Raw genomic sequence first — 27,120 nt, 5'->3', positions numbered from 1 at the left:
AGTGTGACTGGAGCGCGGAGCTGCTGCGTTTGCAAGGCACGAACTGCTGTGCTGCTGCTGGAAAGGCTCTGGGGAGCAACCGAGTTCGGGGACGGAGAGGTGTGTTAATGATTAAGGCAAATACCTGCACTGGATAGTTTAAATGAGGGGATCACTTCACGTACTGGAATTTTGTGCGGTGATTGAACTGCAATGCTTCACTCATTTCAAACGCTGTTTCTCGGTAAGCGAGTTGGGGCACTCGGCCGCTGATCGCCCCGCCGGCCTTGCCTTCAGGCCGGGCTGCCGGCGGCACCGGGAGCGGGCGTTCCGCAAGCCCCCGGCGTGTCCGTGCGCATCTCCGTGCACGGCTGCGGGAAAGCGCCGCGCTCCGTGGGGAACACAGCACCCTCCAAAGGGCTTTCCAAAGGGAATGAAGGGAGCAGAGGGAAAAATTCCCACGTGCCGATAACAGCTCAACTGTAACATTCGAACGCGCAGACCCTGCCCACGTCCTAAGGCTCAGCCGCAGCTCGGCGCTCGCCCGTCCATCCGTGCCTCGGCGCGGGGCCCCGAGCGGCCAGCTCGGGCAGGGAAACGGCCCCGCCACGGCTGCCGCCGCCGCCGGCCCGCGCTCCCCGCGGGGCCCGCCCGGGACACGGGCCCGGGGCACGGCGCGCGCCCGCCGGCGGAGCCGAGCCGCGCCCCGCCCGTTAACGGCCGCGCGGCCCCGGCGCCCCCTGGCGGCGCGGATCCGGCCAACCCCCCCGCGAGCGCGCACGGAGCGGCGGGGTCCGCGCGGGCGGCGGGGCCGGGGCGGCGCTTCCGCGCGGGGCGGGGCGGGGCGGAGACAGCGCCGCGAGCCAATTGGCTGCTCCGCGCCGGGAGGTGCGCCCCGCGCTCGCAGCGCTCGCTGATAGGACGAGGAGGGGCAGAGGGGGCGGGGCGCTGCGGCACGGCGCGCCCCCGTTGGCCGCTTCTCTCGCCTGGGCGCGGCGGGCGCTGCCATTGGCCGGCGGGCGGGCCGAGTCCGGCGGCAGCGGCCTCCGGGGCTGGGGTCCGTCTCGGCGGCAGCGGCGGAAGTCTCGCGAGGGAGCGCGGCCGGGATTTGGCGGTGCTGCCTCCCTCCCTCCCTCCTCCCTCCCTCCCTGCCTGTCGCTGGCTGCGAGGCGCTGGTGTTTGTGTGGAAGGGGGAGGAGGAGGAGAAGGAGGGCAGGCGAAAGGAGCCTGAGCCCCACCATCCGCCGAGGGGAGCGGACCGGAGCCCCCTCGCCGCCCGCGGAGCTCTCTTTCCCTCCCCTCGCCCCGCCATGGCCTCGGGAGACACCCTGTACATCGCCACGGACGGCTCAGAGATGCCGGCCGAGATCGTGGAGCTGCACGAGATCGAGGTGGAGACCATCCCGGTGGAGACCATCGAGACCACCGTGGTGGGCGGCGAGGAGGACGAGGAGGAGGAGGAGGAAGATGAGTGCTGCGAGGAGTGCGGCCCGCACCACCCGCCCCATCACTACCACCACCACCAGCCCATGATCGCGCTGCAGCCGCTGGTGTCGGACGGGGACCCCAGCGGGGCGGGCGGCGGCGCGGCCGGCGGCGGCGGGGGGCAGCTCCACCTGCACCACCACCACCAGGAGGTGATCCTGGTGCAGACCCGCGAGGAGGTGGTGGGGGGAGACGACTCGGACGGACTGCGGGCCGACGACGGGTTCGAGGACCAGATCCTCATACCCGTGCCGGCCCCCGCCGGGGAGGACGAGTACATCGAGCAGACCCTGGTCACTGTGGCCGCCGCTGGCAGCAAGAGCGGAGGCGGCGGCTCCTCCTCGGCCGGCGGAGGAGGCCGCGTTAAGAAGGGCGGCAGCGGCAAGAAGAGCAGCAAGAAGAGTTACCTGAGCGGGGGAGGCGGCGGAGGGGCCGAGGGCGGCGGCGGCAGGAAATGGGAGCAGAAGCAGGTGCAGATCAAGACCCTGGAGGGGGAGTTCTCGGTCACCATGTGGGCCTCGGGTAAGTGCGCGCCGGACCCCTCCCTCCCTGGGCCACGGGCCCCGCCGGCGGCCGCGCGGTGCGGCCGGGACAGTTTTGTTTTGAAGGGAGGCCATGTTTTGATGTGTGCGATGGGCGCCGCCATGTTCATCGCCAGGGCAAGTATGGCGGCTCCCCGAAAAGATGGCGGGGTCTGCGCTGCCGCCGCCGCTCCTGCCCGGCCGCGGCGGGGGGAAGGAGGCAAACATGGCGGCGGCCGCCAAGATGGCGGCGGCGGGGGGTGCGCGGGCGGGCGGCAGCGCCGCCGGCTCCCGGGCCAGGCCGCAATGGCGTAGTTTCTGCAGCAGGGGGAGGCGGGGTGCGGGGCGAACCTCCCCGCGCTCCCCCCGTCCCCGCCCCGCCGCCGCTCCCCGCGGGGCCCGCTCCGCGCCTGCCTCTCGCACTCCCTCCCCTCCCCCGGCCGCCGCCGCCGCCCTCTGTCCTCCTTCTCCCCCGTGTCCCGTCCCGCCGCCCCTGCCCGGCTCCCTGCCTGCCGTTCCGCTCCCGTCTCTCCCGCCCCGCGGCCGCGGGTGAGGCGTGTGCGCCGGGCCGTGACCGCGATGTGCGAGCGAAAGCTCGCCCGCCCCGACCCCACGGTTCCCCGGCCCGGGGACGGCGAACCCCGAAATACCGTGTACAGCTCGCCCGGGGGCCGCCCGGCCCCGGCCTGCTGCGGTGGCCGGGCGGGCGGTGGGTGGGGCCTCCCCGCCCGGAGCCCGCCGTGCCGGCGAGGGGAAGCGGCTCTTCGCCCCCGCGGGGCTGCCCGCGCCTCCCGCCGGCTCGGAGGGGGCGGCCGCAAACAACCGGCCCTTCAGAGCCCGAGGGGCGCCGGGGTGACGGCCGGGAGGGGCGGCCCCGGAGCTGACCTCCGTCCCTGGGAGCCGCGGGCAGGAAAGGGGCAATTCCTGGCTGGCGCTCGGGAACCGTCGGGCTTTTCCTCGACTAGGTCTGAAGCTTTAAATAAGCTTTTTAAGTAGGCACAGGGAGACCTTATCGTGGGAGATTCTGTTTTTTGAGGATTTTTTTGTGTGTGTGTGTAGGAGTGTCTTTTAAAGGCAGTAAAATCTTGTGAAGGTGTTTAGTGTCTGTGGGGCTTGGAGTAAAGCTGACATGCACCTGCCCTACCCACTTTTTTTTTTTTTTTTACAAAAATATATTGCTGGCAGCAATGCTCTGTAGTCAGAGTTCTGTCCATATGTTACATAAATGTGAAAAAAAGAGGTCGAATAATACAGTTCATGTAATATTTAAATTGGTGGGTGTTTTTTGAATAGTAAGTTGGTAATTTATCTTGCGTATCATAATTTTGAGTTTTTTAGAAGGAGTCTAGTAAGCTAGAGATACTCTTGAAGCTTTTGATGAAGTTGAGAGTGTTTGTACTCTGTGATGTTTGCAAATGACTGGAAGTTGTTAAAAGGGCAGTGTAGAAGGGAAGATTTATTGGACGGCCTAGTTCTCCTACCTGAAAAAATGGAAAGCACAGTGGTATGGATTTTTGCCCTCTTTTTAAATATAGGTGACTACTTTAGCAACTTTCACAGAGTTATCTGACACTATTGGCATGTCAGTTGACAACCTGGCGAGTTTGATTGAAGTTCTTCTTGATGAAGAGTTTTCCATATACTATTTAGTAGGATGGTGTTCTGTGTGCTTCTGTATCACTGTATGAAACTGAATAAATTCCCTTGCCAGTAGTTTTGTTAGAACTGACCATCCAAGAAAGATAAAAGATAATAGAAACTAATGCAGTCTGCTGGCTTGTGGAAGCTGCTGGAGGTAGCTGAATGCAAGTGGCTGTATGACTCATGAGCTGGCAGGATCCAGGACCTTGCTGAGATCAATTGACAATTTCTAGCATGCATTTGCACTTGGAAATTCAGAGTGCCCGATAGGATGCTTCTTTAGGACTGCATGCTAATTATTACTTGGCCAAAGTGAAGCATGTATATAATCAATAAATTTGCTTCTCTTCCCACATACACAGCTTTTATATCAGGGGTAGCCTTATTGATTTTGGTCGTTTTCTTGTTTAGGAGCATGACCATGGAGCTCAATAGGAATAATACCCACTTATAATTTACTGGACACTGAATTGCATTGCTACATTTAACTCAATTATATCCATGATTCAGAAGAATAAAGAATACCTAGTCTGATTTGACTTGCCAAAAAATGCCCTTCCAAAAGCAAAATCAAATACATAGGGGAAAAGTTTGACTTCCCCTCCCTTTGCGCATGCAGGCACCATCCACCAGCTTCAAACAGCCTTGGTAATAACCTGCTCAGTTGAGAGTGTTGTGAAGTTTTACTGAGAATATTGGACAGGCTCTTACATCTCACGTGCAGCTTACTTAATGTTACAGAAGGGTCTGATATGATCAAATGCTGGGGATATTTTTTTCTTTCTTTTTTTTTAAATTGCCTTTTTTCCCCCTGGAACATCAGAGGCTGAATTGTTGCCAGAGAAGTCGAAAAAGAAACAGAACTTGAAGCCCCAACCTGAGTACCCTCTCCCAAAACAATCAAACTAAATAAAGGTCAAAAAAAACCCTAGAATCACTGGCTTGCAAAAGTATATTTCTAAAGTTTCCCTTAAGAATCAAACTACTTTATTTTGAAGAAATATGGTAGGTTTTAATCTGTATTTTGACATAATTAAAGATTTGCTTGCACGCTGAGTCAATTGACTATTTTAAAAACTAAGTGAAAAGTTAATCAAAAGACAAGTGATAAATAAGGCCATGCATCAAGATAAAACAATGAGCCCTATATTGCTGTGCATGGGATTTTGAATTGGGAAGAAGGCCGCTTTGCTCGCCACAGTGTGGGAAGACAATGTGAATTAATTCCTTGTTACTGTTTGCTGGTGCTACTACATTGGCTTGTACAGGGGTGGTACTAAATTTAACCAATCATAAATCTTTTTCCATAAATGAGTATAACATGTCTGGTAGCGCCTCTTGAAATGTGTAGAAATAATCTGTGAAATATATAGCAATGTGACAAAAGGGGACTACTTGATCCTTGTCTTATGTGGTTTCTTAGAAATTGCGGTACTGTTGCTGGCAACAATTTAGACTTACCATAACTTCTCTTATCTCCTTGGTATCTATGGTGATATCAAACTTGTGACCCATGATTAAAGTGTTTAGTTTGAAACATGAGTGCCTTGCTCTAGTTCAGATCAGCTTTTCAGTTTTAAGAATACAATTATTTGTCTTTCTTCATGTGTTCATGAAATTAAGAAGTGAATGAAGGTGTATTTCTGAAAGGGTTGAAGAGGGCATATGGTGGATAGTTCAGTCATTTTCCTGTAGTGTGTTTACTTTGTACCAAATATATGTATCAGAAAATTGCATACAGTTCAATTGCATATAGTCCAAGTGAGACAACCCAGTTTGTACTAGAAAAATTGTTCTTATCAAGTGGAATTTATTTGTATCTTTGCTGCATTTAGCTTGAATCATTGTCTTTAGTGAGTTTTTCCAGGTTGGGTGCACAATAGTGAAGGGGGAGGGGAAGGAAATCACTTTGTCAGATGGTGCTTGCAAAACTGATTCTTGCATGCAGGAACATTTGGGAAGGTGGTGCTTAAATGCTGGTTGCACCAAATGCTGGAAATTTCAAGCAATTGGGGCTTAAATTCAAAGGCAAAAAAATGGATTAGTGTAACTACATCTTCTAGGTAATGCCTCTGTCAAGCTTCCAAACCTGAAATAGGTGTTGGCTTAAACTGTTACTGTAAGCATAGTCTGCAAACTGAAGTAGCACAACCAGATATTGCCCACAAATGTTAGACTGCTCAAGTGTCCCATCCCTAGATGGGAAAGACAAAGACAGAGGAGTTACATGTATGGTTTGGAAATTTTTTTCGATAATACAGGAAGCCTGTGCTGTGGACCCTTATTTGGAAGTTTGGGAGTTCATGTTGGGTTTCTAGAAGATTCTTCAACATCTGTTAAACTTTCAATTACTCAAAAAATAGAAAGGTTTTCATTTTACTTGATCAGATTGCAGGGGTGAGAAAAATAACCATCTGCTGTCTGACCAGTTGTCTTATGTAGTATAAATGACAGATGAGTCACTTAGTTCAGTTGTAGGGCTGTTTCAAGGATGGCCAAAATGCTTTGCAATATCAGATGGGTAATGAGCTTCTTACAGAGTTTGTTATAATGGAGGCAGAAAGTGATTTCTGGTTTAAAATGTTAAGATGACAGTCTGTTTCTGACTCCGATTAAGACAATGATCTAGGCTTCTGCTGTAAGTATTGAATCTGCCCTGACATTTTTTCCAGTGATAAGGTAGACTGTTCTCTGTGTTTGTTTTAAACGTATTTTCAGTTTTGAAAGTGAAATATACAAATGTGGTTCACCATCTAAAATGACTCAGTTAATTTGCTTCTTAGCCCACCTTCAGTCTACAGTCCTTTAACTTGTTGTTGGACCCTTCCCTGGGGGCACTCAAGTCACTCCTGTGCTGACCATTCAGAAGGTCACAGTGCTTCAGCACAGTCTCATAAGTGCTGAAGTCAGATGATGACTGTTGATATATGCACTGGTTTTGTCAGTTCACGTCTCAGTGGTGTGAAATAAGAGATGGGTGACACAGGGAAAGAAGAACCTGTTCTCCATCTGTGTGCAAGGCACGTCAGAAGGAAAGTAACCTAGCAGCCGTTTAGGTTAAAAAATGACATACTGTGCAAAATGGAATTTTAACATTCAGAAGTGTCTGCTAAATAACTGTATTATTTAACAAGCTAATTACGGTTCTTTGCTTCCAAACATGACCAATGAACTAATTTGCCTGAGGAGATTGCAATGTGGTAGCAATAACCAAGCTGTTACCACAGTGCCTTGGTACTGCACAGCTGCCGAATACATCCTTTATCCTGTAATTGCTTTTCAGCTGTTCCTAAAAGCAAATGTGTTTAGCTGTGTGATCATATTTTAAGCTTAAATGTTCATCCCTTTAGTGGTTAAGTAGAATGTCTTTTAATTTGGTGCCTTGAGGAGGAAGCTGTAGGATCAGGTGTCATTGCTTTGCTACCAGGGGTATCTCGAAAGTTCTCTTTTGCACCCTGTTTTCCTCAGATGAAAACTGATTGAACAACAATGTGTTCTCCCTGCTCAGTAATAGAGGAGGAGGATGGCCAGAGATTTGGTGATTTAGATAAAATCAAGAATAACAAGGAAAATCAAGAGTAAAACTGAGGAAAAAATAATGACAGAGCTTCTGGGGTTGAGAGTTAAGAGGTTCATCTTAGTAAACTGGGGAGTTCCAGAGTTGTCAGCTGCAACTCAAGAAATGCAAAAATAATGGGATTCCAACGTGAGTGGATTTTTCTGTGTAATAGAAGAGCTGTAAGAGATGGAGAAATTGGTGGTAATAGGGGCAAGATGTGATCAGTAAAGTATTGGGAAGCAGATTCTGCCATGTTATTGATTTGTTGCATGGAGTTACTGGTTTTAGTCCAGTGATCTTGGTTCTTCCTACTTTGTTCAATACTTGGGCTTGGTTCTCTAAAAACTTCAGGTTGTTTCACCAGTAGTCAAAAGACACAACTGGCTAAACACTGAACTTTCACTGATGTTAGTAGAAGAATGTTTGACATACTTGCTTTGAAGGGCCTAAATGGATCCAGTTCAATATGTGTATTGCCCATATTTAGGGGGCAGTGAGAGACGTGCAGATGGAGGGACCCCGAACGTGAAGCTGTGTTAGGGTATGTCCTAAAAAGGTGCACAGAGCAACCCAGTTTAGACTAAATATCTACCTTAATGCAAGTTGGCATAGAAGGATGGAGGGGGAGGCCATTAAAATTGTGTTCCAAGTTCATTACAGAAAGCTGCATTGGATCTGTAAGAATAGTGCTTTAGCCAAATGCCTTATATTTGAGTCTTCTCTACTCCCAGGTGCTTTTAAGGGACAAAAAAAGGTAGACAGTATAAATAGTATTAATTTCCTTTACCTGACTGGCTCCATGGCTCTGTCTGTGTATAACTCGCATGGGTGGCATCCAGAGGTGTCACTGTAATTTCAGGGTTGTGTCCGTGTTTTGCTTTGCTTTGGATGCAGTATGTTTGATTCTCTGATGCTTCCTGAGAGGAAAAGAGGGAGGTAATTTGCCTGTAAGTGGGCATCAGGACTTGCATGAACGCAAAAAACAGCAAACAGTTAACTTGCCCAGTTAGCAGTGAGAATGATCAGTTCAGCCTGAGTGAAAGTTTGCTTGCACTTTACCCTCCAGACTTTGTGCTGCATAGTCCAGGTTGATAGGCCATCACAAATAAAGTAAATTTGTGCATAGAGGACATTGGTAAAATGTTTCCATTTCCAGACTCCCTTGAAAAAAGTGGGGGGGGGTTCTCAAAATAAACCCCTGGGGTTGGCTCTGCTGGGCTGGCCCCATCCCCTTGTGCTCCTCTCAGTGCAGGGGCAGCATGAGTGCTGTGTTGTTGTTTTGTTTTCCCAATGACCTGATAATGTCACAAGGATGGTCATGATACTAAAGAGGTACTGAACTCTGCTGCTACTTTTTCAGAAATATTTGCCTATAATTACATTTCAGGCTAGCTGTTTTGTATTTTATTGTTTTGGTTTAAATTTGTATTTGGAAGTGTGTGCTGCTGTAGAGATGCAGTTTTTTTTGTTATAGGAAAATGTGGTGGTTTTTAAATTTTCATATAACTGTTAATATACTAAATAATAATTTCTCCTATGTTTTATTCTATCCAAGCAATATGTTTATAGTTTTTTGTGTTTTGCTCCAGTAGTCTGTGGAATTGACTTCTGTTGGCAGGCTTTTGGGAAGTAAAGCCACTGAAGGCTGGCTTTCAGTTTGGTCCTCAAATAGCAAGAAAGCACTGTGGAATAGCAAACCTTTGTGCTAGGGAAGGAAAGAACATCTTAAGGAATGTATACAGCATTTCCTAGTTGACTCATCTGATGTGAGGCAGGAAATGAAAACTTGTCTGTGTTATGAATGTCATCAAACAGTCAAACTGTACATTCTGGGTAGCTGTTGAAATGGCCACGGTGAGGGCAGCTGGTCTCATTCCAGTCGACAGCATAGAGAAGGTGTCACCTTTGTCTTTGCAACAATTCTGTGCCATTCTGAGCTGCCAGTCTTTTTTCAAGTTTCTGTTAGAAAGAGTAAATTGTTGCCAAACTAGAGGCTTATTGACTTGAATTTGTAACTCCTTCAATTGCTGTAAAACTTAACATATAATCCTCGCTTCAGTAAATTCAATTGCTTTTTAAAAGCACTGGTAGGGACTGAAAGGTAGTGTGGTGGTGAGTGGACAATTAAAAAGTCAGTTTTGTAGTTTACTTTGAGTTTAATGCTGCAGATAGTATTTTCTTATTTACACTTCTGTCTTTGCAGCTTTGGAGTCTGTTTTCCTCTTTCACCATGGAATATACATGAACTGCTATTTGATCTGGTAGATCAGATTAAACCTCAAACTAGCAGTAACATTTCTAGAAATAGCTTGGTGGCAAACATTAAAAGCAGGCATTACAAATTGAATAGAAATTTGTGTCTGGTATATTTCTTTAATTTGCTTGTCTTGTTCTCCCTACCCTAGCCTGAGTTACTGAGTAATGACTAATGTTATTTCCTGTGCTTCTGTTTAGGGGAAAAATCCCGAAACATTTTGTCTTTTGTTTTCTGCCTTATGTTTTCCTATCTTTTTTTATTTAATGAAATACTATTTCTGTCCTACCACCTTGTGTTTCTACTGCTTAAACAATATCTGTAAAATAAAACTTCCTGTTATTTTTGTGTAGCCTCTTGTGTATAAAACAATTTCCAGAATCTTCTCCCCATACACATAGTAGGAGAAGTACTGTCAAGTTGTATTACATTGAGCTGAGTAGTTACAGCCATATATACATCTGTTGTCCCAGGTGTATTTGAGGGTGGGAAAGCAGAGTAGGTGCTGTATCTTCCTTTCTGCTGCTCTGAACGCTGCAGTGAGGAACATAGATGGATGTTTCTATTCTCTCTCATTTTTGTGTCTCTCAGTTTCTGTTATAAAATAGCAAGAAGAGATAGAATGCATGGTACAATGTTTTCTAAGGTATGAATGTGAGTAGACAGCAACAGCAGGTCTTCCACCTGATTTCACTGCAGTCCTTGAGCACAAATTCATAGGAGGAGCTCTACAGCAAACCAAGAGTATCTTAACTGGCTTGCACATCAAAGCTTTGAATAATCCCAGTCTGCTGTTTACATAGTGGAGTGGGAAAGAGCTTAGGCTGGCCTTTGCCACAGAAGGAAGAAGTCCCCTTGGGAGAGAGACACACGATTTGAGTTATTTGCTTTCTTTGAGATCTGTCTGCAAGTGTGAGAAAAACTCAATTTACAGGCAGGTGCTGAAGCCTATCAGCAGTTATTTTTAAATTTCTTGTCTCTATGACACTTCTGTTGGAGGTCAGGGAAGTCTGCAGACTCTGAAGTAAAGATCAGTAGTCCTGACATCTTCGGGTAGGTGTCTGCTGCTCTTCTGTTAGGCTTGCAAAGTTAGGGACTGCCGAGTATCAGCATGGGTATAGTGAAGCTTAGTCCTGAAGAGGTTAAGGGAAATCAATATTTAGGCATTGTTTCAGGAAAAGTACATTATCTTTCAAGTGCAGCCAATGTTTATAGGATTGTTCTACAAATTTCTGTATTTTTTTGTGCTTAAATTAGATATGCAATTTCTGCTTTTTTTCCTCACTCACTGTATTCTTTCTGTGTTCTTCAGGCTGTAACTGTATGGCTGTCTTTTTGCTCTTCACAATTAGTGGGGAAATCTGAAGTGCAGTGTATTCTTTTAAATGTGCAGCAATAGTGAATTTGTATTGAGATGTAGCCTAATAAATTGCATGCTCTTTTGATCTTTAGTATGTATTGAATTCAGTATTTTGTGTATTTCAGATGATAAAAAGGATATTGACCATGAAACAGTGGTGGAAGAGCAGATCATTGGAGAGAATTCTCCTCCAGATTACTCAGAGTACATGACAGGGAAGAAACTTCCTCCTGGTGGAATACCTGGCATTGACCTCTCAGACCCCAAGCAACTGGCTGAATTTGCTAGGTAAGTAGGAAGAAAGGAGCTTTAAAATTGTGTTCTTTTTACTGGTTTAATTATGAAACTGTTAGGCAAAATGGTATCTTTAGTATGGTTTATAATTCCATTTAAATATCTTCTAAAACAAAGGATTTAACACAGCATCAGCTACTTTGTTCTGAACTAAAATAACAGAGTTTTATATTCAGCAGTGAATTCTTCAATGTCTTCCAGTCTCCAGTTCCATTAGGTAAGACAGGACCTAAATACATTCGTTGATAGATGCATCACTCATTGCTCCAGGTAACCCTGCCTTGGAATTGGACTGGATCGTCTCTAGAGGTCCCTTCCAAGCCTAACAAATCTGTGGTTTTACATGACAGAATGTTTCTTTAATGTGGGTAGCCTTCAATTCCTGAGCACCAAAGGATCCAATAAGTGAAGTGCTGCTTGGGGTTATTCAGTACAAAACAGTAAGGCTACCGAATTTAGCTGGGAACCCCACTTCCTGTTCTTTTTCACCTGCTTCTTAAGCTGAAGATCTTAAATCACTTTCATCTTAAATTGCACTGTCAAGTGCCACCGATAATTGCAGTTTCGCAGAGGTAACTCTACTGCTTGGATTTTCTGTGGTGAGTCAGAATTGTCGCTCGTTTACGTATCAATAGGCTGACCTGAGTGCCAAGGTGACTTTTACTTTCAGGCGGAGGTGGCGTGGCTCTCAGCGGGGCGGGGCGGTGACAGCGCCCGCTGGGCCCCGCTCCGGTGCCGGCTGCTCGGGGCCGCCCGTGGCCGCCAGAGGGCACCCGCGAGGCCGGCGGAGGAGCCGCCCTGGGGTCCCCAGCGCTGCTCTCAGTGCAGGGGCGGCGTGAGTGCTCTGTCTGCAGCTTCTGAGCTCGGCTGCTGCCTGTCTCTGGCTGCTACTGCCCCATTTTCCTAAGCTGAACGCAAAACGTGTGTAAAGCCACATTCATTTCCATTTTTGTAGCAGCTGGCTGTTCTTCAGAGCTTGGGTGCGCGGTTCTGATGCTCAGAGCAGGTAGACAGTCACGTGTTGTTATCCTTACTACCTAGTAGAGAGAGAGTGAACCTTTGTCCAGGTAGTTGCTAGGTGGTCTGGCTTCTTGGTTAGCTGGATCTTGGTGTCCAGTGTGTGCGTTTATTCCTGTTTGACCTTTTTGATCTTGCTGCTTTTTAAAAGTTTTGTCCTGTAGTGTGTTTGTGCTGGAGGAATAACAGCATGGCCTCATCCCACAATTACTTTACTAAAGCCATTGAACTATGAGTTTTGTAGGCTCCTAGTAAAATAGTTCTGTAGGGCTTGCTTCCTGCTTCAGACTGATCTGGAAATGTATAAAAGCACATTACAAACAGCTGAAAACAGGGTTCCATCTGAAATGATGGGTGGTTCTAGCTATTGATACTCTTCTTTTGTTTTTTACTATCTTTTACCAAAGTTACTGTAATGCTTTCTGGGACCTGCTAAGGAGTTTATACAGTTTTTTTGAAAGCAAATGTTTAAGTGATACCCTTGAGTGTACGTAGTGTTCCAATTCTAAACTGTTACTTATTTCTACTCATCCTGTGTTTAGAATGATGTTCTCCATTACTTTAAAACATGCTAAAATCTTACTCTGGTTCTATTAGACACTGAAGTACTGAATAGCTGTCTTTTGTTAGGAAGCAGAAATAGTTTCTTGCAGGGTAATTCCATCAAATAGTGAATATTTTTTTTTCAGATTGAGTTAAATACTTGAAATGGTTGTCAGGATTTGGGCTTCTTGAAATGACCAGGCTGCTTCTATCAGATGTGTCTGCATATTTCTGAATATTGTGGAATGTTTTAGCTAGGTTTCTATTGAGAAAATAGTGGCTGCTGGCAACAGTTCAAAATTATTACTTTTCTATATTTATAGTATTTCAAAATGTTCTAGAAAGTTCTAGAGCTGGAATTTGTAGCGTGTAGTGGAAAGATTCAGATTTATGTGTACAGCCTCTTTTCTCACAGCAGATAAAATGTAATCTGTTTCAGTCAGAAGATAAAAGTGTGATGGTAGAGGAAGCACCTTGCTTGGATATCACATTTAGTAATATCCCCAGGTTGCTCAAAACCTGGGAAAAATTGTTCTTGTAGCTTAATTGTAGATACATGAGAATTTAATGCATTTTCTAAAAAAGGTTATTTGGTTTCTTGGTCAGAAGTGATGACTGTCAAACTTTTGCCTTGCAGTTGTATGTTATATCTTAAATTAATGTGTTTGTTTATTCTTCTGAGACTGAAGAGTATGGGTGTGTTAGAATTTGAATATTTCTTGTTAAGGTCTTGTCTTCTTACAAAGAAGTGTGTTGAAGGGACTCCTTAGCTAGAGAGATGGATTCAAGTGCTGATATCTGCAGACTGCTGTTCAATTTTCTCATTGACCTTGTTGTGTGCAGTATCACTAGGAACTTTGCATGGCAAGCTGGAAGAAAAAATTTGGTTTCCATGGCTGGAATTGGCTTTGGAGGTTCAAGGAGTACAGCTTTTCATGCTAAAAGAATGTGTTTGTTTAGTATAAAGCTCTGTAAAATTGCCAGACATTGCTCATTGCTTTACAGTTCAGAAGCTCAAAATTTTTAGTAGTTGTATTGTGAAAACTTTTAGCAGCACATGAAGTTGAAAATTGCTTCTAAACTCAAGTAGCTTCACATGCTGTAAGGTTTTGAATTAGAAATTTGTTTTTAGATTACTTGAAAAAAGAATTGTGATTGTCCACATGTAAGTGTGAACTGGGTAGTAAAATTGTATGCTAAGTGCATTGTGTGTAGTTGAGAGAAAGTTATGTAGGGTTGCTTTTTGGTTTTCATTAAAGTAGGAAGGAATCTCACCATGCATTTGTAGAAATTACCTCCTCTGAACCAGGCTAAAGCCACTGTTCATAACAAATGCAGCTTATTTTGATTAAGGGTAAATTGATTTTAAATACTTGCATTGATGATTAGGAACAAAGTTCTGAGGTTAAGCTTAAACAGAAAAAACTTGAATTCTAGTGGTAGTAGATTTAGAGCAAGGTTCTGGTATTCTGATCATGATCTAGTTAGTGAAAGGTAATGCAGGGACAAACCTGATGTTTGAAGTTGTTTGTAGCTCTGCAACCCTTCAAAAAAATAATTCAGAGCTGTAGTAATTGAGCAGTTGCAGTGGCCACCAGTGCCCAGAGCTTGGTGGCTCTTGCAGAGTGAGTGGTTGTGGTGTCTCTTGTGATGCAGTTGTCTTTCACTGCTTGGTTTAGAGCATATGTCATTGAGTCATGTAGCAGGAATCTGAATCCTTTAACTGGAACTCTGACAGTTTTTCCTGGAAAAGCTTTTATGCATTCTATGATTCCATTGAAAACACTGTGAATAAATAGGCTGTGTCAGAACATCGACATGTTCAGTAATGCATAGATGAATGAACAAAAGTTACACCTGGCTGGCAGTTTATCACTTTCTACAGATTACTTTGTTCTGTTTTAGGAGTCTTGAATTTTCTCTAGCGTGCTCTGAATACACAATAAAAAAGAAAAAGGTGGAATTCCCTTGCAATCGTATCAAAATGTGAAATGTTAATTGTGAATGATCTGCTCAGAAGGACAAAACCTAATAAATTACCGTGTTTTCATTTGATACCTTTGACTGGGAAACTGGAAATCCCTTCAAGTGGAGTAAAATGCTTCATCCAAATATAAATTGATGACAGCTCAGTAGTTAGCTGTGAAGAAATCATAGCTGCTTGGTAGTGAAAACTTAGGAAGGTAGCAGGGATATTTCTAGAATGTGCATATGGCAAATTCCCTCAAAGCAAGCCACTAAAAAGGATTTGGTTGCCCCCTCCATCCCTCCCTCCCTCTTGTCCTCCAAATACATGACTGAACTGACTGAAGACAGAACACAGGCATCAGTAAAACAAAGAAATAAGAAGGAATATCCTGTAGCTGGGAAATTGGCACAGTAATGGGTCCTGGTGGTAAAAACTTTATTCTTTGTGGTTTTATTTTCTGCTGATCTTGGTATCTTTTCTGAAGGAGAGCCATTGTGAGAACTGCCTTCCTTTCTATCCACTTTCCAAACCTATAGAAAACAAAGGAGAGGAAACTGCATTAGAGTTTGAAATAGGACACCCTTTTTAGAAGTGACAAAGCCTTCTGGTCATCCAGATTTATGACTTAGGCCTCTTTATTGGATGTATGCTTTTGTATTGTTCTTGTTACAGAGAAGCTTAAAGGGCTGTAAAGTGACAATTGCTTTACCCAGTATTCTTGTAGGGGAGGGGACATCTCCTGCTCTGTGCCCAACTGCAGAGGTCAGTGTCCCTGTTTACACATATGGTATTCCTCATAACTGGGACAAACCTAGAAGTAGAGTCATGGAGTGAAAGAACTTCTTATGGCAGTTTTCTTCCTAACTGTGACTGAAGTGTGTAAGACACTGGCTGTTTGTAGGTAGATAGATTCCTAGGACACCTTGTGCCACTCCCCTTTCATCTTGTTTATCCAAAAGCCAGTCCAGCCAGTTCCAGGAGTTGTTCAGTTCAAATAAACTCTTGCAGTAGCACAGGGCTGTGACTCTCAAGTTGGTTCTGCTCAGCAGGGCAGTGCAAGGGGGAATGGCAGAATGAGGGGAACACATCACAGTGCTAGTAACGCTGTTGAGAGAGAATCATTTCCTCCACCTTTGACTGTTCCTGGGGAGGTGGACAGGGGGTGGCCATCAGCACAGGTGAATATCATTGCTGGTCTTCAGAGACCTCTAGGATGTGTTAAAGGAGTTGCCTGAGAGGAGAGTAAATCTATTAAGATTAGCTTTATGTACAGAGGGAGCAGAAAGGAGCTGAGAACACAAAACTCCTTGGCAGTGGCAAAAAAGGAGATTATGGAGCAAGGAGGAAATTCTGTACTGTTATTTGAATTGTATAGCCTTTCTTCCCAGCTTTAGCACCATTTCTATGGCTGACTTTTAAAATTGCATCAATTGACAAGTCTATAGGTAATGGAGTTGGACACAGATTTGGGGTGAGGATTAAGGTTGTTTTAGGATGAGGTACTCTCAGTTCAGCTGTGTAGATGGAAGGAGGTAGTTAGGTTTAACTTTCAGATACAGCACAATGACAATATTGTTTCCTTTATTTTGAGAAACTGAGTGATTTAATACATGTGATTTCACTCAGACTTCTTTGTGCATGGATAAGGGAGTGTGCTTTTATGCAGGTCATCTGTAAAGCTTTTGCATTGCACACATTCCTGCTTCCTCTGCTGTCACCTATTCCCTCCCTCTACTCCCCCAGTGCAAGTTAAGACGTAGCCTTTAATTGCAGTGCCCCAGTGACTTGATCCAAAAGCTACAAGATACCCTTCCTGATTGTCACAGTTCACTGATTTGCAGTTGCCTCTACTCGGCGCAACGAATGTAAACTCACCGCAGAAGTGAAAATTTTGGTCTTGCTGTGTAAATTGACTTTCTGCAAAGGCAACTGTTTCTGAAGTTCCACCCCAGTATTAATATGTGTGTCTGTAGTTGTGTTAAATAGTGATATTTGTTAGCGTTCTGTTTTTGATTAATGTTTCAGGCTAAGAAAACTTGGATGGAGCTGGTAGAGATGCTCTACTGGGTGGGAGCCAAAAGTCTAACCACCAGCAGCAAGAGCTACCTGCACCAGTGTAATTAAGATCAACAGCACAGATTCTAGTCTGGTCTCCTTTTGCAGAAAGTTAATTTTAAAGTAAGACCAAAATCTTTTTTTCTAATACATTGAATATGTAAGTCTTTAAATTCTTCTGTGAGGGATTGTCCGTATGGCTTCTGCAGCTTTGTGAGCAGGATGACATTTTTTGACACAATGATCTACCGTAGCTGTGCCTGTGGTGTTCATGCCCTCATGCCTTCAATCCAGGTGTGCAAAGAGCCCAGCAGCTTCCTTCTGCCTGTGGCACTGAGATACAACCTGGACACTGTTTGCCATCTCTTCTTTTGCATTGTCTGCTGCTGTTTTGTTGATAAGCCTGCTTATCTGTGGAACCCTGTGTATAAGTACAGTCTTGTTCCATATTTTAGGCTTAACATGCTGTGCCTCCATGAAAAATGAGAAGATGTAAAATTACTCATTTTTTAACTGAAGCCTTTTGTCATTTGTGTCCAAATGTTGAAGTATTCTACTGGGCTGATACTGCTTAGTTTATAAACAAAGCCTGAACATTAAAAAGACCTGGATGGACACTAATGTTCTATGCCTGCTCAGACACTGAACTGAAAAATGTAAGTTATATGTTGATGCTGCAGTCTGTCCCATGTCTGACCATCCAGTTCACCTGCAGTTGGTTCTTTATGCTTCCTTCCTGCACTGGCCCAGGGTAATTTCCTCCTCACTCTACCTCAACAGCCTGTTGGAAATGCTGCAACAGTGTCATCTCTTTCTCAAAGATTGACTTAATACCCGAGGTAAGATACAGGAGTCAGGAAGAGGATTTAAGAGGAAGCTTGAAAATGCAGGCACTGCCCACTAAAGCTATTTGCCCATTTGCCCCATCTAGTCACTGCCTTTACAGGTGGCCAGTTTAGACTTTGGAGTAATAGTAGTTTTACACATTCTGATCAAGTCAGGGACACAGATCTCAGACCTAGGAAATTTTTTTTGCTTCATTTTTTTGGGGCTGGGGGTATGACTCAGCCAACATTTAACAGGTTGATTGAATTAGAAGGAGGTGGTTTTGGCACCAGCTTTGTCTCCTAAGGATATTTGTTCTCTAATGGAATTAAATCATGACACACTGTTCTCTCATGTCCCATCTTGTCAAATCATTCTTCTGTGACCATTTTAACAATTGCTCATTTCTGCCCCTTTTCCTGTTTTTTAAAATCACAGAGACATAATAAGGAGAATCCCATGCTAAAAGTAGTTGAAAGCTTTCTGTAGGGGTACTGTAAAGACAGCTTTTGTGTGTGTATGTGTTTTCCTACAGCCTCAGTACCTGTAGTACTATTGAGTCTGGAACCTCACTGGAGAGTGCAGTCAGTCAGTTAATCCCAATCACTTGTTTGGAGTCAGGTATTTTACTACTTTACTCAAAGAGACTATGTAAACTAAAAACAGCACAATCATTTTGTATTCCAGTTGGGTTATATAAAGTAAGTCTAATCAATAAGGTCAACAGAGTTGGTCTGTAGTCTTGGAAAAGGTAGTTACAATGAAAATTAAGATAATGAGGAGACTGCTGTACAGCAACAGATGTAGTTTGCTATGTTCAGAATGTTTCTGCTCTCAAGTTGATGAAATCTTGGTTGTACTGCTGGCTGCAGTGCACAAGAGGAGCTTTGTCAACACAAATACCTTACACCCATTCACAAGCCACTGTTAATATCTGTAAATGTGTTTGTAACCCTGCAGGAGACTGTAGTATTCTTCAGGATAGCTCTGTACCTGCCAAGTGTGGTGTGGAGTTGCTGAGCCAAGCAAGAGTTTCCCATGTGCCCACTTAGAGAAAAGAGCAAAAACAACCTCTAAATCCTTGGGGTTTAGTGTTGTCTGTGAAGTGGCTGTCAAGTGCTTTAGTCTGTAGATGATCACTTGAACTGTGCTACATCTGCAGTACTGAAAGGACTCAGAGTCAGGGACCAGTGATAGCTGACAGAGCCATGGGAGACTTGTCCATCACATATCAATCCACTGGCAGTTGTAAGATGATTTTCCTGGATCTTCAGGACTTCTCAGGGAGTTTTTTCACTGCTCTTGCCTTAATTCTCCCTCTTCGCTCAGCAGTCCATGTGAAGGAAACAGGTGAAAGCAGATTTCAGCCATAGGAATGTGACAGTACCAAAGAAGTCTGGATTCCACTTGCAGAAACCAAATGCTTTTGTGGTTAGAATGGAGGCATTTTAGTTTATTTTCCCTACAGCTCTTGGGAGGTTTTGAGTGTTTAAGAGTTGTTTAGCCATTCTCATATAAATTAATAGAAAGAGATGTAAAAAAGTACATATATGCATTGCTTGGAAATCTCTTCCCCCAACCTTGTTCTTTTATATCAGTTTCCAGAAACAGAACTCATGTGGATTAAAACTGTCATGGATAGCAACAGACACTTTTCTTTCTTGACATTAAGAAGAGCGTGTACCAAAATTGGAATAGTGATAATTCAAATTATTTGTTAATTTCAAGCTACTCATTCTGTTTGAGACTAGGGAATAGCACCAAACCTGTGGAATAACTTACAGATATGATATGTAGTCACCTTGTGACACAGAACTGTCATGTGCTGTATTGCCAGGAAAAGCAGTTTAGTAAACCCACATGAACACACTAGCTCTGCTTCCACAGCAAGGTTTGGGAGTGTGCAAAATCTCATTGCTCACCTAAGGGAATCTCAGCTGTATGGGGCTCCATTTATTTTTACCCACCTACTGCTATAATTAGATGGAGATAAACCTTTTTAATTTTTTTGAGGACAGCACCACAGGTTTGAGAAATAAAGAAAACTGAATGTGCAGTGCAGTTCCCTAGAATCACATCTGGCTCTTCTGACTTTCTGATAGGTGGTTGTTCTGGGACTAACTCACCTTACTGTATGTAAAATAGATCTAACACATACAAGCAATAGTTTGCTGGGCTCCTTATGTAGCAGTGGAGGTTAGTGGCACCCATAAAATAATGAAGATCCCTGTCAGTGAGCAGGGGTAAATTGGTGATTGCTTGTCAGTTGCCAGGAGTGGGATCTGTGTGCACAGTACCTTAAAGTAAGAATAATTACCGTTTCTGTTGTTGAAATGGATGTCTATGTTGCTTGTGTAGATTCCACAACCTGCCTGATTCTGCTTTCCCTGCTTCTGTAGGGTTTTCTTTAGAAGTCTTGTGTGATGAAAATACTGCAGAATGATTGAACCTATACTCCTTCATGTCCTGCTGCACGGATGGAGAGGAAGTGAAGCTAAATAGGCCTCATGGGTACTGGCACAGCACAAATGAAGTTTTCAAACAAAACCTCCTAATTCAAATTAGCATATGTCAGGGAAAAAAAAAATCTCAATTTCCGCATATTCAGAGGATTAAGAAGATAGTATTAAATGTCTTATTCTGTATTTGAGAGGTCCTTCTGGAAAGCAGAGCATTCCAAATGCTGAATTATACTGGTAATATTTTTATGAAGGTTTTGAAAACATTGAAGTGAGTACCATTGACACATGTAATACTGGGGGATAAAAGTGCTCATTATATTGGCACTCAGGGGAGAAGAGCTGTCTACTAATGTGTTTCTACTAATATTTTTTTGTATTTTTTTTTTATCTTTAAGAATGAAACCAAGAAAAATTAAAGAAGATGATGCTCCACGAACGATAGCTTGTCCTCACAAAGTAAGTGAAGTGCTCAGCTTCTGAGTAGATAGTAATTTGTCGATCAGAATTTTGTATTGATGTTTTCTCTTGAGAATGAATAACTAAAATATCTTAGTGTTAAAAGTATACACTCAGTTAAATGTGTTTTAGTTGTCATTCTCTAGAGGCTTCCTTTAAAACCTTTCACTGAATAATATATTATTCCCATTCCTTGTCTTAAGGTTAGTGCATCCCTAATCTTCTGGTAACCATGATGCACAGTCCCTAACATGCTGGTTTTACTGTTGTGATTTCCCGACACCCAAGAATACATACTTGAAAGAATGTTCTGAAAGCTGTTCAAAGTACGTTCCTAAGATCTATATATCCTCTGCTTGGAAACTATGACAGATTTGGAGTCTAGATCAGGAATCAGCAATTTATGGTGCAGATGCCAAAGTCAGCTTTATTGGAAGACTGAATTGCATTCCACAGAGCTGGAAAGTGCATCATCATGAAAGAGACAGGCAGGCATCCTTGAGATATGATTCTGATCCACTGATAGCAAGGAAGCTTCTGTCTTGAATAAATGTTGCCAGTCATCTAGATTGGTAGCCTGTGGCTTTGCTGCATTTTATCCAGCTTTTGTAGTGCTTCTTTTAGCTGATTTAGTCTGTGACTAAAAAAGACAAACACAATCTTGCTGACTTCTGGTCTAGATAAGTGTGAGCCTAAGCAAATAATTAGGGCAGATAGCTATTAGAGTTATCCATTAGAGAGCATGAATAGAAGGCTACTTTCTGACAGCCATGGTGTAAGGAATTTTCTGAATTCCTCTTTGTGCTTATATTGATTTCCAATTCTCCACATTCTAAAAGCGTCATGTTTTTTTGTAATACAGTGTGCAGAGATACAGGAACAGTTATTTCTTACTATACCAAGGAATGTTACCTTCATTTCTTTGATTTACTTTTTCATAGCCTCAACTTCATCTAAACGGGGGGAAAAAAGAATGTTCTATCCTTCCATTTTCTATCTAGTAATGTTTGTAGGCTTTATGCATTTATGAATTCAGTTTAACAAAAGAAAAATATTGTAGCTGTACCAGCTTCTCTCAGAGGCAAGAAAGGACTTAGAAATAAATGCAAAAAAAAGTTGATGGTCTGTTTACTTTGGCACTGCTTTGCCCCACCCAGTTCTGCTATGTGCCACGAATGGTGACACAGTACTTCAAAATTAGCCAAAGTGGTTCTAGTGCCTGAAGAGAGAACTCCTGAAAGTGACATTTCACCCCTTTTTGTAAGAAACAAAGCTTATTTATTTAGGAAAAAAAAAGGACCTGCAGAATTTAAGATTAGCAGTTTAACAGTCCTTTAGGTACTGTTAAATTTTATGCTCCATAACACAGTGGTGTTGGCAGACTAGTCTAATATAAGTTTAAGCAGTATCACTAGTAGTGCAGATAGGATTTATGGTTATTAATAGGATTTTATGAGGGATTTTGAACCTTGAGGAAGACATTTATAAAACATATGATAGATATCTGTTGATTGTCACTAAGAAGTGAAAAAAGTGTAGAAAGATTAGGTAAATAGAGCCCCAAGTCACTGCTGGCTTAAGCATACTCTGGAATCAAAAGCGGTATTCCTCTGTCAATGCAGGGTTGACCCTCAGGTTAAGACTTTTGATGCTGTACCTGAATTAATGTGTCTTCTGCTTTTGGGTTGAGCTGGGACTAACTCACGCTGTATTCTGCTGCCCAGTATCACTTTGTAGGTTTAATCTGCAGCAGCAGTGGCACTCTCTGTCCAAAGGGGGTAGTGATGAGGCTGCTGCCAGTTTGGACAAGGTAGTTCCTGTAAGTTATGTGCTGGAAACCCTCTTGCTCCATTTGTTCTCAGAAATGGGGAGGACAGAGAAGGAAGAGGACAGAATGTTGGGAGATGGTGCACATACCATTTGGTGCTAGGGAATAATCTGTGGTATATTAGAGACTATGTAATATATTGTAGTACTGTAGTTCTCGGAATATAGCACTTTGAAGAGTACACCATAGGTATCCATGAACTCTCCTTCTGTCTTTTGTTTTTTTGGTTGGATTTTTGTTTTGTGTTTGTTTTTTTCCTCTGAAACCTGTTAAGTGCTTTTGTTTGGTTAATTCATTTGCTTCTGTCAGAATCTGCATCTTTTCCATAAGACTGTCCTATTATTCATTTGGCTGCACATGGCTCATAATACTGAGTGAGGAAAGGGTTTGGGATCTTTTTGTTTGGGATTGGGTTTAGTTTTTTTGTCAGCTTTTCAAATGATTAGGGTTTTTTTGTATTGCTTTTAAAAAAGTAAATGTAAGGGATGTTCTTTTCAGGGCCAACTCTTAAGAAAGTATTCAGGATATGAAAGCATTTTAAATGCTTGTACTGTAGCAGATAAAACCTTCTTTATGAGAACTAGCTTATCTACTAATTGAGTTTCACTGTTCTTTTTAAGGGCTGCACAAAGATGTTCAGGGACAACTCTGCCATGAGGAAGCATCTGCACACTCACGGCCCTCGAGTACACGTATGTGCAGAATGTGGCAAGGCCTTTGTGGAGAGCTCGAAGCTAAAGCGGCATCAGCTAGTTCACACCGGAGAGAAACCCTTTCAGGTACTGCTCACCTGCAGGCACGAGTGCCACACCCACTTCCCTGGCAACCCTGGAGACTCTAGCTGTAACCTGGCTGCCACAGGACTTGGGCGTACTGGGGCTCTTTGGAAATGAGATGAGGCACCTGAAAAACTGGGAGTCCCTTTGAGTTAATTAGGCTATAATTTAATTATGTACATGGACTTCTCTTAGAAATTGGTGAATTGGATGTACAGGGGAGATACCTTTCAAAATATGATGTAAAGTTGCCCTCTTTAAAAATGAAGTCTGCAGTTACTAGAGAAGTAAGAAAATGTCTTTCTCCTCATCTTTTCAGCTTAGTGCTTGTGGGCAACTGAGACTTGGGGCTGCTTGCTCAGTTAGTTATCTCATGGTACTGATTTTCAGTAGGGTTTGTTAATCACTTTTCAACAAAATGATGGAGTCACTGAATTTCTTTTCTTTTTTTTTTATTGAGTGACGTGGGCTTCTGCCACCAGAGGTCCCCTGCCCTCTTCATATGATACTCCCTATAAAGTTATTCTTAGTCTTGAGCACATATGTGTTCTCCAGAACACACTTAAGATATGTAGTTTTTTTTGTTGTTGATTATTTTCTAAAATATTCCAGAAACTTGATTTGCAGTCCTCAGGCATTCGATTGAATGCATGCACTGAATATTCTGTGTGGTAAATATAAGTATTGAATACTAAATGTGCTGTCCTTTTTATATCAAGCCCATCTTAAAAGTAAAGCAGGTAAAATGAGAAAATATTTACAAATCATCATTCAAAGGGGGAAGTTCTGATGGGAAATCCTGTTTTGTTGTACAGTTTAGGTACAGTTTCACAAGCAGAGAAGGTGTCTTTAGTGGAAGTGCTTGCATGCATGCTGGAGGTCATTTATTTCCCTCTTTGAAATCAGAAATGCTATTGTATATATACTGTATACTGAAGTCTTATAGTTTTTAGTGCAGTTCACAGGGGATCCCTGCAGCTTCGCCCAGAACAATTTTCAGCCTCCGGCTTCATGTTTGTGCAGTCTAGTGATTTAAAGAAGACTGTTTTCTGCTCAGTGATGGAGATGAGTTCCACTAGCTAACAGTGTTTTTTTTCCCTCCAACAGTGTACGTTTGAAGGATGTGGAAAGCGTTTTTCACTGGACTTCAATTTACGCACACACGTGCGAATTCACACTGGTGACAGGCCCTACGTGTGCCCGTTTGACGGCTGCAATAAGAAGTTTGCGCAATCAACCAACCTGAAATCTCACATCTTAACACACGCTAAGGCCAAAAACAACCAGTGAAAGTTGAGGAGAACATTCTCGAACTCAAAGCATCTTACAGGAAAATCAATTGGAAAGAAATACGCCTCCCCTTTGTATATTGTTTCTAGGAAAGAATTTTAAAAAAAAGAACCCTACAAAACTAAAGGACGTGTTTTGATAAGTAGTAAATAAAAAGCAAAAAAAAACCACACAGAAAACTTGAAGGTGACATTGCTAAGATGATCCACCTTGATCTGTAACCCCGTTTCAAGAACACGGTGTTTTGTAAAGTGTGGCCCCAACCGGACGGGTCAGCTCATGAACTTGCATCAGAAAAGACAATTCTTTATACAACAGTGCTAAAATTGGACTTCTTTTCACATTCTTATAAATATGAAGCTCACCTGTTGCTTACAATTTTTTTTAATTTTGTATTTTCCAAGTGTGCATATTGTACACTTTTTGGGGATATGCGTAGTAATGCTATGTGTGATTTTCTGGAGGTTGATAACTTGCTTGCGGTAGATTTTCTTTAAAAGAATGGGCAGTTACATGCATACTTCAAAAGTATTTTCCTGTAAAGAAAGAAAAGTTATATAGGTTTTGTTTGCTATCTTAATTTTGGTTGTATTCTTTGATGTTAACACATTTTGTATAATTGTATCGTATAGCTGTAATGAAATCATGTAGTATCAAATATTAGATGTGATTTAATAGTGTTAATCAATTTAAACCCATTTTAGTCACTTTTTTTGGAGAAATACTGCCAGATGCTGATGTTCAGTGTAATTTCTTTGCCTGTTCAGTTACGGAAAGTGGTGCTCAGTTGTAGAATGTATTGTACAGGCACTGACCGTTTATTAACACCTGATAATATGTACATCCCCCATGTAATAGAAAGGACAACAATAAAACAGTGGTCCTAAAGAAAGAATCTGGCAGAAAATGATCTGTAAGCGCAGTCAATTTTCTTTTGTTGTCCAGAGCAGTTCTAGTTCCTCTTGACCTCCCAGAAATTGGAAGCTAAATAAACTCAAGTTTCCTTTACTTTGCATTCAATTACAGTGATTTGTGATGCAGTTAATACCACATCAGGTGGTATATCTAAATAGAATTGCTGACTGTAATTCTGGTTTTGAGTGACCTAGACTTCCATTAACTGGAACGATGGATTTGGAGACTTGGCAGTGTAGTGGGGAGTGTTCTGTGTGCCTGGACAGCAACTAGGTAAAACAGTACAGGAAATAACTAAATGGAAACCTTTTTTTAGTCAAGGTAAGGAATGTTGGCAGTAACAATAGAAAGTGGAGGAGTGCTAGGGTTTGGGTGATCATACCAGGAAAAAAAAGGAACTTTCTTCTTTTGGCTAACTTGCTTGAGTGTAATGATAAAAATTTTTGGAACCTTATTGGACACCTTTTGTTTCAAAGCAAGAACTTGAAGTTCTAAGAGAACTAGATGGAGTTGAGTTTTGATGGTCTAACTAAGAGTGGTTACTTCTCATTTGTTCAAGTGTTCAAAGAAAACTTAGCAGATACTATAGTAAAATGTGACAGATTAATAAACAGAAAAAAAATGCAGAGAAATGCATAAGTTATTTTTTAGAGGCATGTAACATATTTTAATGCAGTAAAAAGTGTTGTTAATCTTTTTCTGAATTCTGTTCTTAAAAGGTTCATCAAAGTTTTCATTGCTAATACTGTAAAACTTAATTTTGAGTCCAGTGTTGGTGGTAGTGGCAAAAACATGGGTAATAAAGAAACTGCACTTAAGACCAAGGGAATTTTCATCCATACATAAGTTAATCTGAACACTGCAACTCTAGTCTGAGGTTATTAGGAGTTATTAGCAGAAAGAAAGTTGGGACATTTAATTGTAAAGTATGCGTTAGAATTTTGGCAGTATTTTTTCTTTTATATATAAGCAGTTTTTGAACAGGACAATATACTGAAACTTGTATAGTTATAGTTAAATTAAATTCTGTATACAGTTAAATTAGTGTCTATTCTTTTTGGAAGGAAATAAAATTAATTCAGTCTAGTTCTAATTGACCTTATATTTTTTCTTAAGCACTATCTGTGATGGTGTTAGGCTTACACAGAAATTTGCTTTCTTTGTCATGAAGTCATTTATTGAATTTCAAGGTGTCAGTACTTCATCCTTGAACGTACATTAGGGACTGAACTATGTTACTTTAAACATACATTTGAGAGTAAGCTATGTTAAATATTGATTTGAGGACCAGCTGGGAACTGGAACTGTTATTGCCTCTGGTTATATTGCATCTGATTACAGGGAGACATTTCCATCTAGGCCTTAAATCAGTAGCACTCAATATACTCCTGAGTATAAGTAGCAACACTCAGTAGCTTGAAAGGTCTTGCTTTGTAAGTACCTAATTCCATACTGGGTATGAAAAAATACAAGCATTGAGCAGCTGCTATAACTTGTTTAAGCTTTTAAAGTAGAATTGGCACACCTTGCTCTTAAAACATCCTGCTTAATTGATTCCAGAGTTTTCCTCAAGGTTTTTCAGTGAAGAAATTACAGGATTTGAGAATAGCAACAGAGTTGACTTTGAAACCTCCATTCCCAGCGTGCTATTGAGTTCCTGCATTCCACCACCAATTTGTGAGCGAGTTCAGGTAAGGGGAGGAGAAGATGAGGGGTGGTAGAAATGTGGGTTTAAAACTGGCAAAAAATTTCCATGCTTACTCATTCCACGTGTTCTACTTCTCATTGTACATATACCTTGTTCGGTTCTGCTGCTGTCAGAATGAAAGGAGGCAAAGTCAGACCAACTTTAAAGGTAGAACTGACTAGACTTTTATCTATTTATGGTCTG

General features: G+C 42.7%; 2 protein-coding genes across 2 annotated transcripts in view; one reads left to right on the top strand and one right to left on the bottom strand.

Moving 5' to 3' along the window:
* The window catches only part of DEGS2 (delta 4-desaturase, sphingolipid 2), a gene marked incomplete at its 5' end in the record, with an annotated part of 29,783 nt that extends 27,817 nt beyond the window's left edge, over positions 1-1,966 (bottom strand). The window contains one exon of the mRNA XM_084208513.1: positions 1,872-1,966. The remainder of the gene's footprint in view (positions 1-1,871) is intronic.
* On the top strand, positions 908-26,058 carry YY1 (YY1 transcription factor). The gene is made up of 5 exons (XM_084208511.1): positions 908-1,986; positions 10,925-11,087; positions 20,360-20,420; positions 22,869-23,027; positions 24,132-26,058. Exons 1-5 carry the CDS (start codon positions 1,290-1,292, stop codon positions 24,312-24,314), a joined length of 1,263 nt encoding a protein of 420 aa, XP_084064637.1. The 5' UTR covers positions 908-1,289; the 3' UTR covers positions 24,315-26,058.
* The last annotated feature ends 1,062 nt before the right edge of the window (positions 26,059-27,120 follow it).

The sequence above is a fragment of the Fringilla coelebs genome (assembly GCF_963513975.1).
Source record: "Fringilla coelebs genome assembly, chromosome: 6".
NCBI classification, from domain to species: Eukaryota; Metazoa; Chordata; class Aves; order Passeriformes; family Fringillidae; genus Fringilla; species Fringilla coelebs.
This window is presented reverse-complemented; position numbering and strand designations above follow the sequence as displayed.

Bases quoted from the DNA above. Each gene is read 5' to 3' on its own strand.
- YY1 (XM_084208511.1), top strand. From the start codon at position 1,290: ATGGCCTCGGGAGACACCCTGTACATCGCCACGGACGGCTCAGAGATG. The intron at 1,987-10,924 runs GTAAGTGCGCGC...TGTGTATTTCAG, and splicing joins GGTCACCATGTGGGCCTCGG to ATGATAAAAAGGATATTGAC. The intron at 11,088-20,359 runs GTAAGTAGGAAG...TTTATCTTTAAG, and splicing joins CAACTGGCTGAATTTGCTAG to AATGAAACCAAGAAAAATTA.